The sequence below is a fragment of the Nyctibius grandis genome, chromosome 4, assembly GCF_013368605.1.
Source record: "Nyctibius grandis isolate bNycGra1 chromosome 4, bNycGra1.pri, whole genome shotgun sequence".
Classification (NCBI taxonomy): domain Eukaryota; kingdom Metazoa; phylum Chordata; class Aves; order Nyctibiiformes; family Nyctibiidae; genus Nyctibius; species Nyctibius grandis.
The window spans coordinates 70,825,321-70,843,008 of NC_090661.1; the positions used below are offsets into that span (position 1 = coordinate 70,825,321).

The 17,688-nt window shown below is 42.9% G+C and overlaps 1 protein-coding gene across 9 annotated transcripts in view; it reads left to right on the forward strand.

Moving 5' to 3' along the window:
- The window catches only part of JMJD1C (jumonji domain containing 1C), a 110,007-nt gene that overhangs the window by 70,500 nt on the left and 21,819 nt on the right, over positions 1 to 17,688 (forward strand). For 4 of the 9 annotated variants that reach the window (XM_068397426.1, XM_068397425.1, XM_068397429.1 and 1 more), the window contains exons 3-9: positions 1,025 to 1,130; positions 6,034 to 6,158; positions 7,384 to 7,527; positions 7,646 to 7,832; positions 7,920 to 9,595; positions 12,668 to 12,840; positions 13,167 to 15,376. In XM_068397426.1, the coding sequence (XP_068253527.1) occupies positions 1,124 to 1,130; positions 6,034 to 6,158; positions 7,384 to 7,527; positions 7,646 to 7,832; positions 7,920 to 9,595; positions 12,668 to 12,840; positions 13,167 to 15,376 (4,522 nt within the window). In that variant the 5' untranslated portion in view covers positions 1,025 to 1,123. Of the gene's footprint in view, positions 1 to 1,024; positions 1,131 to 6,033; positions 6,159 to 7,378; positions 7,528 to 7,645; positions 7,833 to 7,919; positions 9,596 to 12,667; positions 12,841 to 13,166; positions 15,377 to 17,688 lie in introns of those variants that run through there. The other 5 variants (XM_068397421.1, XM_068397424.1, XM_068397422.1 and 2 more) reach the window with 3 other exon arrangements.

Genomic DNA, 17,688 nt, shown 5'->3' on the forward strand with positions numbered 1-17,688 from the left:
ATTCCCTGAGTGTTGCTTGTGTCTTTATATTGTGTGGCTGGAGCTGTTCATAATGAATTGTGAAACATGAAGGAACTTGTGGGAGATCAAGGAAAGAAATTACTTGATCTCAGCTGCAGTACTGATAAAACATTTTACATTTTGTATGTGGAGAATTGCTCTGATTATTTTAGCTGTCTGAAGTTCTCTTGGCAGAAATGAATGTTCCTGCAGCTCACGGATTTCCAAGGCTGTTTTCTGCACGAGGAGTCGCCAGGCTGCGGTGCAGCTTTATTTCTCTGCTGCAGCCTCAGAAATAGGCATTGTAAAAGCTTGGAGATGAACGATGATTTAAGCCATGCTTTCAAGAGCACGAAACAGATTTTGTGCCTAGTTTTTCCTTGTTAGGACAGTGCCACCAAATATGTCCTAATTTCCAGGATGTTGTCCTACTCAAATAGTGAAAAAATGATCTTTTCGAGGAGAACTGAATATAACAAAAATAAAAATTAAAGCATGTCTTACTTGAAATTACCTAATTAACAAAGACCTACATATTGAAAATCAGTAACGGTGTTTCTCTCAGAATGTTTGTTTCTCTTAAAATACAGCTATCTTTTGTGCGTTATCTTTGTGGGCTTTATATCTATGTTTATGCTCAGTATGTCCATATTAAATTTTACAGATATGGAAAACTTTTTAATTCGATTAATCATTATTTAAACCGTTCTTTCTGCATACCTATAAACATTGAAGTCTTTAGAGAGCAATTTTAGCTTGTAGTAAGACAGTATTTACGAAAGTGTGATCCTATTAATAGCTTACAAGTCTGGCCACATGTGGGATCTGACATACCATGTTCCCATGAAATAACTTCTAGCACTATGTTGTACTTTTTTTCTAAAAATAACACAGGGATCTGTAGGCAATCAGTAAAATTAGCATCAAACTACTTAATGTTGTACTTTAAAATACATCTAGGAAAATAAACAGAAATGCTACAAGTAAACATAACATATGGTTCTTTTTTTAATCTCTACTTTAGGACGACGTAGACAGTCTAAACCCAGTTCTCAGGGATAACCCGCAGTTACATGAGGAGGTAAAAGCCTGGGTAAAGGAACAAAAGGTTCAGGAGATTTTTATGCAAGGTAATTATGTGGGAAATTGTGTTATTTTTATTCTGTGTTAGCTAGTTTAAGGCCATTAGTTGTGTGGGGCTCATCCCCTAGCATTTGTAATATAATGGAGAATATATTTCTAACTTGAAAGTTATTTTTTGGAAGTATTTGTTAATACAAGACAACAAGACTATGTAAGAAGCTGTGCATGACTCCTCCAGACTGTTCTTAACTTGTTTGATGTCTTAGTGCTTACAGCAAAAGCTGAATATCATTAGTCTGAATGTAGATATTTTGTAAAATTTGTTGTGAGAAAATAATTGTGTATGAATGGCAACCACGCACCTTTTAGCATGTTTAAAACTGTTCTGTGCTCTGGTAGTGTTACTATTACGTGTGATAACTTCTCCGATATCTGTCTGTGCTTGTAGTTCTTCACAGTTCTGTCACAGGTGAAGAATACTTTAGATCCCCACACCCTTACTCCCGGATTGGAAAGTGCCTTTCAAATCAGTTACAATTTTGTAACTCAATTCTAATGCTGGAAGGTTACAGCAAACACATACATCATTTTTACACTGTAGATAGAAGTTATGTGAAAAGTAGTATGAATTAGAGTAAATTATTTTGGCTCAATCTTGCTGATAATAAAAATACTGTATGCATTTGCAGTATATTCATTAACTTCCTGCAGAACTGAGAGGCAGCTCTACAGAGGCATTCCTAGCAATGGGAGGCAGAAACTCACCTCTGTGGGTCTGGATTAAAATCCCCAGGCAAGCAGTAAAGCAATTTGAGGACAAAAATGCTTAAACAGTCATTCTGTAAATTAAGACTGGGAGAGGAGCAGTAAATGATATTTTATAAGGATGGTGCTGAGGTTTGCTTGCTGTCTGGTTTCTTTGATAAAACTAAGATTAGAGGACCAAAGGAATGTGGTAAGTATAATACTGAAGTTAGAGTAAAAACTTGTCTTGCCTTCTGTGTAGTTTTTAATTTGACTAGATATGATTATTCTTATGGGCCACAGAGAAAGGATGCTGAAAAAAGCGATGTGTGGAATTGTGTAGATACTAAGTTGGTATGTCAGTGTTAGTCATTTTAGATTTTACCTTAATATCCTCAGGTACAACATGAGTTAACAATCTGTTGATGAAGTTTACAGCCAAAACTGGGTTGAGAGGTGATGTGAAATCAAATTAGGGCTATATGAAAAGGAAACTAAAATGGAGCTTGTTTATTGTGTTTCATTAGAGTAACAATAATAAGACAATTATAAAAGCCTCTGTGTACAGTGGTGCAGAATCAATACTTGAGCAAAGCCCTGGCATTATTGCAATAGCCATCTAAATGAAACTGCCAGCCTGACATCCACACAACTCATTTACATCATTCCAGGAACTGTATTTTTGTCTTTATATATATAATTCTATGTAATTTCTCAAACAGATGTTTGGATGCTTAGAAGTGCACAAATTAGGAGTATTGTAGATGATGAGATGAATCTAATCCAAACGTCCTTGCAGCAGACCAGCTCTCCTCATCTAAGGAGGAGCTGCAGCTCAAATCCACTTGCTCACCTGCTGTGACGCAGTGTGGCCCGAGGAGAGACGTGCTTCCTCAGGCAGGGACGTGCCATCCAGCGCGAGGGCCGTTGCAGTACCACCACCTCAGCCCCGCGGGACAGCGGTCAGCTGGCAGAGACTGCTGTCACCTTCTCCTGGGGCATAATCTGCTCCTGGTCACGGAGACTTTGCGTTTGGCACAGACCTTTCAGTGGCTTACGGACAGCCCTCGAGCAGTGCTGCCTGCTGTAATCTAGCCGTGTTATCCTTCCTTTCTCCTCCCCTCCCTCCTCTGGTTTTCTTCACCTTCTCCGTTATTACCATTTTCCTGTTCCCTGCAATTTAAGCAACATCTTCAGTTCTGCCTTGTCTAGACGCATCTATTAAGTTTATTACCATATTCTCTTACTTCATCCGCTACAGCATTTTTTAGGATCCAGCCTTTTCCTCGTTGTCTATGATGCTGGAGCATCATCTCATATCTTAGTATTTTCTGCTTTGAGTATCACAGTTAAAATGCAGTTTATCTGCAGAAAGAGGAGGGTTGGAGAAAAACATTAAAATCGGATTCCAAATGTTTGAGAAGAAACATGCCAATTTGAGAAGGGGGAGTTTTAGTCAAAACTGGTCCAATTATTTACAAGAATGAGACTAAAGAAAGAGATTGGCAGTGGTGACCTTTTCTTTGGGCGGCAGTCACTGCAGCATGCTTTGCAGTAGAGGTTGTAGGTTTGGCAGGAAAGTAGTTTATTCCTTGTTTTAAAAAAAAACAAACTCCTCCCAGACTTGGCCAAGTTGAAAGCTTTTGGGACAAATAAAACCAGTTCAAGGAACATAGTATAAGTGTCTTTGATTTTTAACAATTAAAATCCTCTAATTTTTTCTTCCTATTAGATTTATTATCACTACAATCTCTGAGGCTGTGTGTATAATAGTGCTCTAGAAATACTGAGTGTGCTTCAGCCCTGAAGATATTTCCTGATAGTGCTGCACAGGCTGTTTCAACAATGTGTAGCTGAGCGTGATTCAGCCAGGGACTGGAGACAAAGCCAGGCTTTTCCTGTAATGGCTGCTTGTGGCTGGGCTGGGCTGGAGCTGAGCTGTCCTGTGTTGTATGACCGCAGTTTAATCTTCCTACTTCTTCCTGACACCCCAGCAGCACGTAAGAAAAAAAAAAAACCACACTGTTTTTAAAGGTAGATAAAGTCTCTTTTAAAAATAGATAGGATAACAGCTGGGATGAAGGGCAGAAACAGATTAGAACAAGGAGTAGGAGGAAAGGAGTTGGCAGTGGGTCAGTGCAGAAGAGTACAAGAGAAGCTGGAAGCTGATGGAGAAGGGAGGATGGAGCTGGTAAGCTGAGAAGACTGGGAAAGGACTTGGAAGCTAGTGGCCTGGAATCGTAAATGCTAAAATGAGACAAGAAGCCGGGGAGAGGCTGGTTCTGGTTATGCAAGAGACTGAAAATCATTGTGCAGTTAACAGTAGGATGCAAGAGAGGAGGAGCTGGGGTAGGAAAGCAGGAATGGGAAATTGGCACGAAGAGACACAGGCAAAATTTTACTGAGACTGTCTGAACAAGGCAGAGCTTTGGGACAGCCATGAAGAGTCTAAGACGTGTTGGGCTGGGTCAGACAGCCAGAAGTGTGGGAGCTGAGCTGGAGGCGTTTTGCAGGGGCATATGGAGTAAGGGTTGGAGAGAAGCCATCAGGAAATGTGTCCCCACGGGAACCCCGTCTGGTCCAAGACCAGGAATGTGAGACATAAGCTTGCAGATTCTTCCTCTTTTTCTGCCCATACATATCGGCGATTGGCAGTGCCCGGGCTGGCGCAGTTCCGACTCTTGTCTGTGCAGCTGGAAGTGTGCTCCGGGGATGAGTTATTGCTGGTAGCTCAGAGGGTTCGCTGGGTCTCGAGGTTTCAGTTGTGCAGTGAATGATGTGGGTGTGGGTGAAAGGAGAGTGCCATTGCATGGTGTTTCTGTTTCCCAGATGTTTTAAAACCTAGATAATTCCATGCAAAAAGGTATTTCAAAAGGCCTTGCTAAGGTTCCAAAACTAAACCCTAAGACCACTTGGAAATGTCTAAATTATTATTGCTTTTGCACTTCTCTTGATCTCTCCAATGTTGTCATTAAAAACAGTCCTTAAGATCACACACTTTCTTGTGCAGAGAGTATAATGGACCCAGTGGTGTGAATGTGGATATTTTACTAGAGAAAACTGTCACCTGCGAGGTCCCTGTCCTGTTTGCTGCAGATGTTTGAGCTGGCTTAATGTACTGGGCAGGGGTGGGAAAAAATGGTCTTTAGGAAAGACAGGGGAATTCTGGCCTGGCCTGTGCGGTTGAGCAACTGAGCACTCTTAAATCATTTAAGTTAGGCTTCTTGTAGGTTGTCACTAACTGGTTTTGCTTCCGTTCCTGCGTGCCTGACCTGGGGTTTGGTTGCAGAAGTAGCAAAACGCACACAGTTGGAACTGAGCTTGGTGGCAGCGTTGCTTTGTCATACAAAATGCTGCATAAACACTAAGCGTGGTGAAGCTTAGGGTCCTGATGATCAAGTGAGACACTGAACAGGAGTAACACTGTTGAATCTCGATTTCTGGGTCTTGAAACCAACTCTAAAATAAGTACTGTATCATCTCCCCACCCCCACGGGCTTTTGGAGGTGAATTAAACTGATCTTTGCAAAGGGTCGGTGTGCATTTGGAGGTGAATTAAACCGATCTTTGCAAAGGGTCGGTGTGCAGGGTTTCTTTGCAGTTGATACAGCTGAAAACAGGAGCTAAAGTCTTCACAGCGTGTGTGTTTTTGAATGTTCTGCATGGCCACAGCAGGGACGGGATCACTCAGCTGCCTTTCTGACTGCTGTAATGGAGAGAAACTCTGTGGTCACTTATGGGAAAGACTTGGCAGATGCAGAGCTTAACCACCGAGATGTAAATCTTTTTGCCAGCAAAGCAGCTGGGCATGTGACTCGCCTGTTAAATAGCTTCTGGGTAACCCACTGCTGCCACTTTCTAGCCTTTCATATTACTTTTCTATGGTTGCTGTTTGTAGGCAGGAATTTTCCCATCATTTGTCATCAGGGCTGCAGAAAGATTTAGTTAGATAAGAAAATTGTATGTTGAAAATGTTAACATAATTGACCTTAAAGCATGCTTAAGTGTACCATTTGCATTTCAAAATGTCTTCCCGAATAAAAGCAAAATCCCCAGGCAGCGCTGTGCCAGAGCTGCCTGTAGCTTGCTGTCCCTGCCACGCATGCTATATGTTGGCTACGAAGCTTAAGAAGCCAGGAAGACCCATTTATACGTTATTTTTGTTGCTGAATTCCTGAATGGCTTTTCTGTTCCCTGCCCCGGAAGGTCCGTACTCGCTGAACGGGTACCGGGTGCGAGTGTACCGGCAGGACTCCGCCACGCAGTGGTTCACGGGCATCATCACCCACCATGACCTCTTCACCCGCACTATGGTGGTGATGAACGACCAGGTGAGTTGGAGACAGGGCTCTCGGGAAACAGCTGCAAGGAAACTGCGCCGTGGGAGGTCTGAAATACCCCGAGTTGTGCAGTTCCAGCAGGACGGGTCTATCGCTGCGCTGACGCTACAGCATGACTTTGCGTCGGGCTGGCAGTTAAAACCATCCTGAAGCTGAACGTTTGTGCAGCGATATGGTTAATACCAGTCCTGCTGGTATTAATAGCCGTCGCTATTTGACTAGTGAAGCCTTTGAAGTGAGGCTAGTTTTAAGAACTGGTCTTCCCTGTCAGCTCTGTTGAGAATTTCTTTTCTCAGCGCTGAAATCTTGTAGCACTGCAGTAGCGATTACTTCCTCCAAGCAATTGAAATACCCACTTTCCGCAATTTATCAAATTAAGCATTTACTGCAGCCCTAATTTACATTTACTGTGGTGGGTTTTACTTGTATTTCTGAAGTTGATGTTGCAAAAAGAATTAATACTGGTATTTTTAGTGGCAGTAATGAATTCTGTTTCGGGAGACCAAGAGAACGACCCATCTGCCTTGAAATGACTAACAAAATCATGTGTGACAATAAAAATTAAAGACTAGTCTAATGCTCAGATACATTCTTTCCCTTAATTTGCTCTAATTAATTTTCCCCAAATATTATTTTGTTCACTTTGTGACACATTGATTAAAGACCTCGTTAGCATTTCCTTCTTTCTGAAATACACCTCACTGGTAGCACTCTGCCAGTCTTAAGAGTTCTTCTCTCCAGTCGTTTTGGTTCCTTTCTTTCTGCACTTTTGCTTCTGTTGGAAGCAGTATTGTAATGTGCTTCTGCAGTATATTTTGTAGCATATTAAATAAATTTTATAAAATATTTGTATATTATAATTGCTACTTAAGGGTTACTCTGTGAAAGAGCTCAGTGTCTTTTAATTTGAGATTTGCAGGTCAGTGAAGGGGGGAAGGAAGTGGTGGTGGGGTACTTTTTCTTTTTAAAAAAAGAAGTTATTTAATTTACAGTGATATGTAAAGGCATATTTGCTTTGGTTTTACTTTATTCGCAGCCTTTGTTGAGAGTCGTATGTCATTTCTGCTTGTCAGGATTAAGTAGGGTTTTTTCTGATTAGTCTTTAGCAGACAAAATAGACTGGTGAACACTTGATACAGAAAATACAGATTGGGCAATGTCTGAACATCTGCTGATTATTATTTTTTCTTTTTTTTTTTTTTTTTAAATAAACCAGGTGTTAGAACCTCAGAATGTTGATCCTTCTATGGTTCAGATGACCTTTCTAGATGATGTTGTTCACTCTTTGTTGAAAGGTGAAAATATTGGCATCACTTCACGCCGACGCTCTCGTTCCAACCAGAACAGCAACACAGTCCACGTAGATACATTTATCTTTTTACCTAAGTATTTTTGTATATTGCAAATATTAAAAATACATGTTTAAAGTAGCTAATGAAAATTGCATTTAAGTCCATTAATCACAGAATTATTTTTAGGGTCATTATACGCGTGCGCAAGCAAATAGTCCCAGACCAGCAATGAATTCCCAAACTGCAGCACCAAAACAGAATTCGCACCAGCAACAGAGGAATACTCGGCCAAATAAGAGGAAAGGCTCCGATAGCAGCATGCCTGATGAAGAGAAGATGAAAGAAGAAAGATACGATTATATAGGTCGAGGAGGTAAAACCAGTTACTGGAAAGGGAGGGAGAGCTTCTTAAAACTTTATTAGACTGAAAATGTGATAGACCTTTTTTTATCTTTTACAGAAAATGCAAAAAACAAAAATAAACACTTCCTTAGTAAAAGAAGAAAACCTGAAGAGGATGAAAAAAAATTAAATATGAAGAGACTGCGGACAGACAATATCTCGGATTACTCTGAGAGTAGTGACTCAGAAATTTCAAATAAAAGGTTAACAGATTCGTCCTCAGAGCAAAATTCGGAAAATGAGTTAAAAAGCAAGAACAGTTCAAAGATAAATGGAGAAGAAGGAAAGTCCCAAACTATTGAGGGAGTAGAACAGACACTAACAGATAGGCGGTCTCCATGGGATGAAATACGGGAGGATAAAAAACACGAAGAGACAGAAGGACTGAAGTCATCCATCTTAGATCAGCAGGAAAAATCTTCACTCCATGCAGCAGAGCAGCCAACACCTTTTGAGCAGAATGCCAAGGATCCACATGTTCAAGAGTGCAGTGCAGAAAAACATCATACTGTGGAATTAAAAAATGAGCAATTTGTACCCAGACCTCCTACTCCAAAATGTGTTGTTGACATTACTAATGAAAACAACTCTGAAAAGGAGAGCCAGGATAATGCTGCAAGTACCTTTGGTTTGCAGACGGTTCAGAAAATAGAATCTCACAGCAGTGACTTGAAACAGCAGTTTGCAAATGCAAATTTCCTTGAAGCAAGGAAACAGGAAGCTGATCAAAGTTGGGTTAGCAGTGTTGTTAACAAAACGGATTTGATGCAACCTGGGGTTGTAAAAACGTTATCAGTAAATGAACACTTAAATCCTGAAAAAGAGAAAGTGCAGTATGGCTCGTTTATGTCTTCGTTAAACGTAGCTTCTCTAGCAGAAGAGAGTAAACTGCGTAAACAAAGTCCAGTCCCCGATTCTGTGAAGTCAAAACCTAGTGCTTCAGTTGATCATCCTAAAACAAAGTCACCTGATGTTAAGCCTAAATTCACCCAATCTTCCGATACTGTGAAGTCTAAGGTTAGTTCCCAAAACAGCCATGCTACTGGATTAACAAGGTCAGCCAATAAAACTGATCATGATTTGCCCAGGTCTAGTTTTCATCCAGTTCCAGCTAGAGTTAGTGCTCTAGAAGCTACTAAAAGTCCTCTTATCATTGACAAGAACGAACATTTCACGGTGTACAGGGACCCCACTCTGATTGGACAAGAAGCAGGAACTAATCACATTTCACCTTATTTGCATCAGCATAATTATCCTCTGCATTCATCATCCCACCGAACCTGTTTAAATCCAAACGCTCATCATCCTGCATTAACTGGTTCATCCCATCTGCTAGCTGGGTCTTCAGCTCAGGCCCCCTTGTCCGCTATTAACACTCACCCCCTTAGTACCGCATCTCACCATTCTGTTCATCACCCTCATCTACTTCCTGCAGTGTTACCCGGAGTGCCTGCTGCCTCCTTGCTGGGTGGCCATCCGCGACTAGAGACTGCTCATGCTAGCAGCTTAAGCCATTTGGCATTAGCACACCAGCAGCAGCAACAGATGTTACAACACCAGTCTCCACATCTTCTTGGACAAGCTCATCCTTCTGCTTCCTATAATCAGCTAGGGCTTTATCCAATTATTTGGCAGTATCCAAATGGAACACATGCTTACTCAGGACTCGGTCTGCCCTCCTCCAAATGGGTCCACCCAGAAACTCCTGTTAACGCAGAGGCTTCCTTGAGAAGGGTAAGTTGTGCTCATTTCTTAATGACGTATCTAGCCGGGGCTGGTGTCTCTCAACAGTTGGTTTTCTAGGTTCAGACTCGGTAGTTTGTATCACACTGAGTGTGTGTTGATGGTGGGTTTTTTGAGTAGGCACAGAACTAACGAGGAGTGGAAATCCAGTAGTAAACACCATCTCACAGCGGACGTGAGTAGGGAGTTCATACTGACCTTGATTTCCTAAGTATTTTAAGACGAAATGTTTGTTCTTAGTTTGTGTCCAAAGTGAGGTCAGCCTGCTGGTTTGGGACCTCGAGACCACTGGTTGAATATTTGCTACTTCAAACTATGAAAACCACTAGGTAAGCTAAATACTAGGAGAGGTAGGACAGTCATCTGCATAGTGAAATTTCATGTATGTTTGCTAAATAATGGAGAAAGGCTGAGACAGAAGGAGTCCTAAATCCAGTGGGAAGCTCTGAAGAGAAATACTCCAGCGTTTATAAATCTTCCTTGCACTGTACACCCATTTCTCTTGTCTTTGCACCTATCTGCGTACCCTCTCTTGGCATATTTTTTTCTCCCCTTCTGTTCCTGTTGACACACGTCCCTGCCTTCCCATCTGCTTTCTACTCCTCTGTCTGCGTGCTGCGTATAACCACTGAAGTCTCAGAAGAAATGGTTTGTGTTTTCCAGCCTAGCGCCCAGTGCGGCGGTGGTGTTTGGCAGGCAGACGTGGCAGTTACAGGAAAAGTTTTCTCGGCTCTTGCAGGCTTGGGATACGGCAAGCTCGTTGCAGGCACCTTAGAGGAACAGTGTAAGATGAAGCATATGTAGCGCAGACAGAAACTTTGGAGAGCTTTACTGCCAGCTTCAATGAAACCTCCACTGAGCATGTGCATACTGATTTTGAGAGGCTTACAACTTGGCCTAATTTGGGCAGATTTTCACAGGGACCACAAAAGGCATGTTGCTGACAGTGGTCCTTCTGCCAAACTGCAAGCCTTTGCGTCAAAGCTTGGAGTTTCTGAATGGTTATAGAGATTTTTTTCTTTTTCATCATGGGGAAAGCTATTCTTCCCCAGCCTCACTCTTCAGAAAAGCCAAACCATTGTGGCTAAATCTTTCCCAAACAGTCAGTTTGAGTTGGCCGTGTAATATGAAGTCAGTTTGATCTGAAATGTGATAAAGTCAAACGCAGGAGAGAAGAAAAGCCTAAGAGAAAACTATAGGTGGATTTATCTTTTCATGTTGCTGCCTGCTCCACCCCATGCTGAAGTCCATTTTGAAGAACTTACGATAGACTCTGTTTTCATGTTGGCTGCCTGAAGTATTCAGCCCTGCATACCGAGGCACGTAGCTTTTTAATTATGTTGATATGTGGCAATTGTCTTGTGGTGACTTGTCTTCTGGCTCTCGCTCTGGAGGCCGTTTTTAAATACATCTTAGAAACCCAGAACGGGCGTTTCCACAGCCGGTTTGCATGGCTGCCACGATCACAGAAAGGGATCTGTGTAACAGCAGGAGCAGCCACCCTCAGCTCAGGGCTGAGCCATGTCTGTGTGCTGAAGGAAGCGTGCTCCCAAGCCCACCTTTTCCTACCGTCTGCAGGCGGCTGTGGCAGTTCCCGTCTTTGGGCTGGGCTGTAGATGGTTGCAGGTGCAGTCACAAAGCTGTTTGGGCAATGCTTAGTGCACAAGCAGATGTTCCCCAGCTCCTCTAGGGAGAAGGTGACAGGCCTTTTTTGCATAATACTTTAATACAGCTTACAGGCTGTTCGTGGGAGCTCAATCACAGCGTGGGAACTCCTGGCCTAGGAAACGTGTGCACTAAAACTGTTAGCACAAACCCAAGCGGGTTGCTTTAAGTATTCAAAGGTACAGAAATCAGAACTTCAAAGTTGTAGCACCTGCAGATCTGTGCTGTCTGTGTGTGTCATGAACTCCCCTTCTGCTGCGGCAGTTCTCGACTGGGAGTCACCAAGACGGGGGAGGAGGAGAGAGGTGGACTGATGAGGAGCAGAGAAGTAGTTCTGGGCAGTGCCAGGAGGTAGGGGTGGAGCAGCACCGAGAGGTTTTGGGGTGTGCATGAGAGCTCTGCTCACTCTCGTGCCAGTCCCTTCTTCCAGCCTTGTCCATAGCACTTGAGCAGCACTTCAACAGGGTGCCCTGCCTTTCCGCTCCTCTGCGCATGTTTTTCATAAGCGGGTCTCAGAGGAGAGAGGGAAATGGGAGAGAGCGAGCTGCTCTTGGTCTGTTCTGCGGAGTTGTTACACAAGTTTCAGAGAAGATACGAAAATAGAAACTTACCTAAGTAGTCAACTTCATTTAAAAAGAGTTTCTTAAATTAAGACTGTCATGGTGTGTGTAAATGAGGAGGTTGGTATTGCCCAGCTTTTGAGTAGGTACACAGCACAAAATTGTGCGTACTGTGCATTTGCCATGCTGCAAAGTATGGCAGGTGTGTACGTTTATGGTTTTAATAGTGTACCGATTAGGAAATTATGCCAAATAAAAATGCCTGGCAGAATAAAGCAGATTAATTAGGATTATCATACTTAATAATTTGGGGAGCGGGGGGAGGAGAGGAACCATCCAGGAAAGAGATACTTCTGTCCCTTACGTTGAGGTTTCTTACAAAGCTGGAGATGACATTGTTTTCCAGAAATACTAAACCGTATTTGTCTTCTGAAAAAAATACTTCTTGCAATTCATTGAAATGCTAACAGTGTTTACTAGTAACTGAAGTTACATGCTGTCAGGCTACCATTGGTTTACTAATTTTGATAAGGAACTTGAGATGCCGTTCTAGAAATTAACTATTCATGCTGAATACTTGAAAATTAAACGGTTCTAAGAATGTTTCTGAAATGTGTAAACTATTCAGTATACTGCAAGTCTAGGGGAAGTACGATCAGATGTTCCAGTTAACCAAAAAGTGACTTAAAATGTTAAGCTTTATTTACTGTGTATGATTTGATGCTGAAATATATTGCTTCACTCTGATCATTGGTAGGACTTGATACAGTAAGTCCTGCAGTCCCACGATTATTTTGAAATCTGATTTTACTTTTTTTGTTTTGGTTGGTGTTAACAGAATACTCCCAGCCCATGGTTACACCAGCCCACCCCAGTGACCTCAGCTGACAGCCTTGGTTTACTGAGTCACATTCCTGTGCGACCGTCCAGTGCAGATCCCCTTCGGCCGCTCAAACTGACAACGCATTCCAGCCCGCCGTTGTCCAAAAGTATGGTAGAGCATCACAAAGAGTAAGTTTGCTGTTTAACTCTGTGTGAGAGGGTACATTTCAGCAGCTGATGTTGTCTTCTAGCTTCCTTTGAGTTTATTTGTGAAGGTGGGCGCCTGTGATAGAGAAAAGCTTGTCAGTGTGCTGCAAAACAGACTCTGCCCTGTTGACTTGGAATGGTACTTGAGTTCCTGAGTCATCTGAAGACTTTTGAAAATTGTACCTAATATAAAGAAAAGTTTATTTTGTGTTAATAGATAACTTTGTTCGGAGCATGGGAAGAAAGGTCTTCTGTTTAGCACGTCGCGCTGCATTCAGACTAACCTGTGCCTGCTTAACCTTTTTTAGAGAACTGGAGAGGAAGGCGTTTATTGAACCTTTACGTTCCGTTACAACTGCACCAGTAAAGGCGGAGCTAGAGCAAAGCAGAACGCAGGCAGCAAAGGAGAGCCATATGCACAGGCATTTTGCAGATCCAATGTTGAACCAGCTGCCAAGGCCACCACAGGAGACTGGGGAGCGACTGAGCAAATACAAAGAAGAACACAGACGGATACTCCAAGAAAGTATTGAAGTTGCTCCTTTTACAGCTAAAATAAAGGCACTGGAGGGAGAGAGAGAGAACTATTCCAGGGTAACATCCTTATCTTCAAGTCCCAAAAGCCATTCAGCAAAATACGACAAAGATGCTGAACGCTCTGTGTCAGAATTATATAAAATGAAGCATTCGGTTCCACAGAGTTTGCCGCAGAGTAACTATTTCACCACCTTGTCTAACAGTGTAGTAAATGAACCGCCAAGGTCGTACCCATCAAAGGAAGTTTCAAGTGCGTACGTTGATAAGCAAACTAATTGTCCTTCAACAGCAGCTAGTCCCCAGTCTCTCCCCTCTTACATTTCTTCTCTTTCAAAACCTCCACCTTTAATAAAGCACCAACCAGAGAGCGAAGGCTCTGCGAGCAAGATACCTGAGCAGCTTTCACAGTCAGTGCAGTCTCACTCAGTAAATTCTTTCAGAAGTGACAGCAGGAGCCCTACTCAGTTGTCAGTCTCATCTTCAAATACACTCCGGAGTATGCCTGCCTTGCATAGAGCCCCCGTGTTTCACCCCCCTGTGCATCAGAACCTGGAGAAGAAGGAAAGCAGCTACAGCAGCCTTTCACCTCCGACTCTAACCCCTGTTCAGCCCGTTAATGCTGGTGGTGGCAAAATACAGGAGTTGCAGAAACCGCCGACTTTAGTACCTGAGCCTAAGGAAGCTCAGGCTGTTTACAAGGGCACTTCTGAACAGAATTTGTCAGAAATATGGAAGTCCAATAATGCTCCAAATAACGAAAAAGTGGATTGGCACGTTGAAAGAATGAGTGGAAAGTCACAGTCCGCTACCGCATCTGTTATCGTGCGTCCTCCTTCTAGCACGAAATATGATAGCGTACCAGTAATGCAGTCTGCTTCCAAAGATCGAGCTAGTGAGAGATCGTCAGCTGTGACAAATCAAGCAGATTGCCTGAAAACAGCGGAAGCCTGGGAGACTGGAAGAATCATTCTGCCAAATATGAACTCAGACAGTGCTCGCACACAGTATGAAAAGAAATTTCCAGCTGTCTCACAAGGCAGCATTCCTCGTGCTGTCACCCCTACCACAGCTCTGATCTGCAGTACCAAAACGGATGTCACCGCCTCAGCAGCAACAACCACCAGCGTGTCAAGCTGGGGTAGTTCAGAAGTGACCTACTCCTTATCGAGCACGGTCTTGGCCTGCGCGCCGCTGGAGTGCACTGCCTCGAGAGCGGCGAGTCAGGCGGTGGCGCAGACCCAGGAATGCAAGGTCAGCACTCCTGCTCCGGTTACGCCCGCCGCTGGCAAGGCAGGCAGCGCTGCTCAGCCCGCCTCGGGATTCTCCACCTCCACAGACTTTGTCCATTTGAAAAAGCACAAGGCAGCCTTGGCTGCGGCTCAGTTTAAAAGTAGTAACACCAGTGAGACAGAGTCCAACTCTGTGAAAAATCAGACATTTTCAACCTCTCTCTCCATAGACAGTGCTATCATCTGTAATACAATAAACAAAGCGAACTCTGTAGGCAGTGGGCAGGCTGCCCAGACGAGTCAGCCAAACTACCACACTAAACTGAAAAAGGCTTGGCTAACAAGGCATTCGGAGGAAGATAAAAACACTAATAAAAAAGAGAATTCAGGGAACAGTGTTTCAGAAATTATTAAGCCGTGTACTGTCAATTTAATAGCTTCTACATCAAATGATTTGCAAAATAACATAGATAGTAAAATCTTGGCAGATAAGTTTGCGAAGGAAGATAAGCACCCTAGGAGGAAAGCAAAACGAACGTACGAGTCTGGCTCTGAAAGCGGAGACACTGATGAAAGCGAGAGCAAGTCAGAGCAAAGGACTAAACGGCAGCCCAAGCCAACTTACAAAAAGAAACAAAATGATTTGCAGAAAAAAAAGGGTGATACAGAGGAAGAAGTAAAACCGAATGGTGTTCTTAGCAGGAGTGCCAAAGAAAAAAGCAAGCTGAAGTTACAGAGCGGCAGTAACAGCAGTGAGTATATTAATCTGATTTGGAAGAGACAGGCTAATGTGAAGTCTAACAGTGTTAGTCCTGGAGGGTTTGTCATGCACGATAGCTGGGAAAAGAGTTAAAAAGCATGCTTGTGTAAGTGAGTAGGTCTGGATTTATCTGTCTTGGGGCCATGTGAAATATCCTGGTTTAAGAAATTCAGCATTTTGTATATATGTGTTAACAAACTGGTTCTTGGCCTAAAAATAAGCAGTAAACAAACTGGTTTACGCTGTCCCATCAGAATTCAACAGGCTGGTGCATATAGTTGTGCCAGTTGTATACGAGGTATATATGGGGTTTTTTTTAAAAAAAATCTAATGCATTTATTTTTAGAGCACTACTGGAGGGAGAGATTCTCTATTGTTGAACTTTAATTCATCCTTTGATCAGGAAGCCAGAGGCAGTTCCTTGAGAGCCTGATGCCACTCTGTTATGATTTGGCTAATTTAATGAAAGGTTTGAAGGGGAGAGTCATTTCACACTCCTAACTAGCGTGTGTATTACATGGTGTTAACATCCCTCTTGTTCAAGGAATAAAGACATTTAAGGAAACACAAATTTCAATTTAAATGTGATGCTGTAGCATGTAGCAGATTGTAACTAGATTTATCTGAAAAGAGAAACTGGTCTGCCAACATGAGGGATTTTCTTTAAGAACTTAGCTTGTATTTCATGCCAATTTATTCTTCTCCAAGGACTATTTTTTTGTCTTTGTTCTGGTTGAGTATGAGAAAGTCTGCCATTAAATTACTTTTCACAAGAATTTTTAAGTACTGGTAGTAAGAATATGAGTATTGCTCCCTGTAATTACATTCTCTGGCTTTTCACTGCCTAGTGTATAAAGTTACTCTTCTGGTATCTGAGAGTACTTGATCCCTAAGTTGTACTGGGTACTGGAAGTGTCGCAGTCTGTCTGAGGCGTTCTGGCTTGGGTCCAGTCATAGTAGTATAACTTCCCCCCCCCCCAACTAAAGGGAAGATCAAGGAGAACACACCTATAAAGTCTTTCTCAGTTTCACTTGTGGAAGTGAGCTGTAAATATATACATGTAACATGTTGGGGCTTTACAACTTTGTATTGTTGCAAAAGATTTTTTTGTGGGTTTGTTGTAGAAGGATTGCTTATCTAAGTTAAGGGAAGGCAGTCACTTCTTGTTTTGGCTAGCGGTACCTGAGTATAAAAGCGATCTGTGACAATACATTATGGAACTGTTTCATGGAACTTAGTTTGGGAAATGGGTAGGAGTTGGCGTCACGTTGTGGCTCGCACAGCCTGCGTCCTGCACGTTAACAGGTTGGGCCTGTCCCGTGCTAGAGGCTTCTTGTGCTTGCCGTCCTCTCTCAAAATCTTAACAGATCTGGGGTCTTCCTGTCAGTTTCTCCTACTTGACCCATTAAATAGATGAGTGTTTCTGATACTCCTGTCGGTTTATCTCAAGGGAGCTTTGTTATAGTGTCTGAGAGAGAGCTGGTCAGAGATTTTCTCAAGAAAATGGCTTTCCACAAAGATTTATACAAAAACATAGTCAACCTTGAGGAGCTTTGAGGAAAGAACAGGTCATAGATCCCAGGTCCCCATGGGACAGCTGCTTGGGCTCCTTGTAGGTGGCTCAAGATAGCTGTGCTTCAGGATCTGGGGCTTGGTGGCAGTTTTGCAACGTGGGTGGTATCTGGATACTGCCAGGGTTGAAAACTGCTTTGTCCCAATGCTGTTTCGGAAAGCCCTGGGAGCCTGTGTGCTAGCCAGAGCGCTCAGAGCTCCAGGCTGCAAGGCTCCCTCCTGCAAAGCAAGGCATTTCACAGTTCTGCAAGCATTGAGGACCTTCCAAGTTCCTGCCCACAGAGCTTGCAGTCTGGCAGCTCCCAGATGACACCCAGGATCGCTGGTTCCAAGGCAGAAAACATTGCTTCGGACTAGCAAACCTGTACTTTGACCTTTTCTTCTCTCAGGTTTTAATCCAGTTACCGTCGTGCTCCTTGAACGCGTTGGGAGTGCATTTTGTAGGCCATGAACCTCAGTTCAGGCAGTCTGTCACTTGCAAAGTTTGCACAAGTCATGTCTGGCAAAATACAGCTCTGAACCCAGGTACCAAGTCCAAAGTTAGCACCCTGACCTATCATCCTGCGTCAGATCCCTGTTCACAGGACTGAACTTTCAAGAGTAGTGGTAGATGAAATGGCAGATACTTCTATCTGCAGATAAAACTGGTGCCACTTTTAAAAGTCATTAAAATGAAAGCCTGGTTAAACAACAACAGGGTTCAGTTTCAAAACGTGTGTGTGAAAATTGCA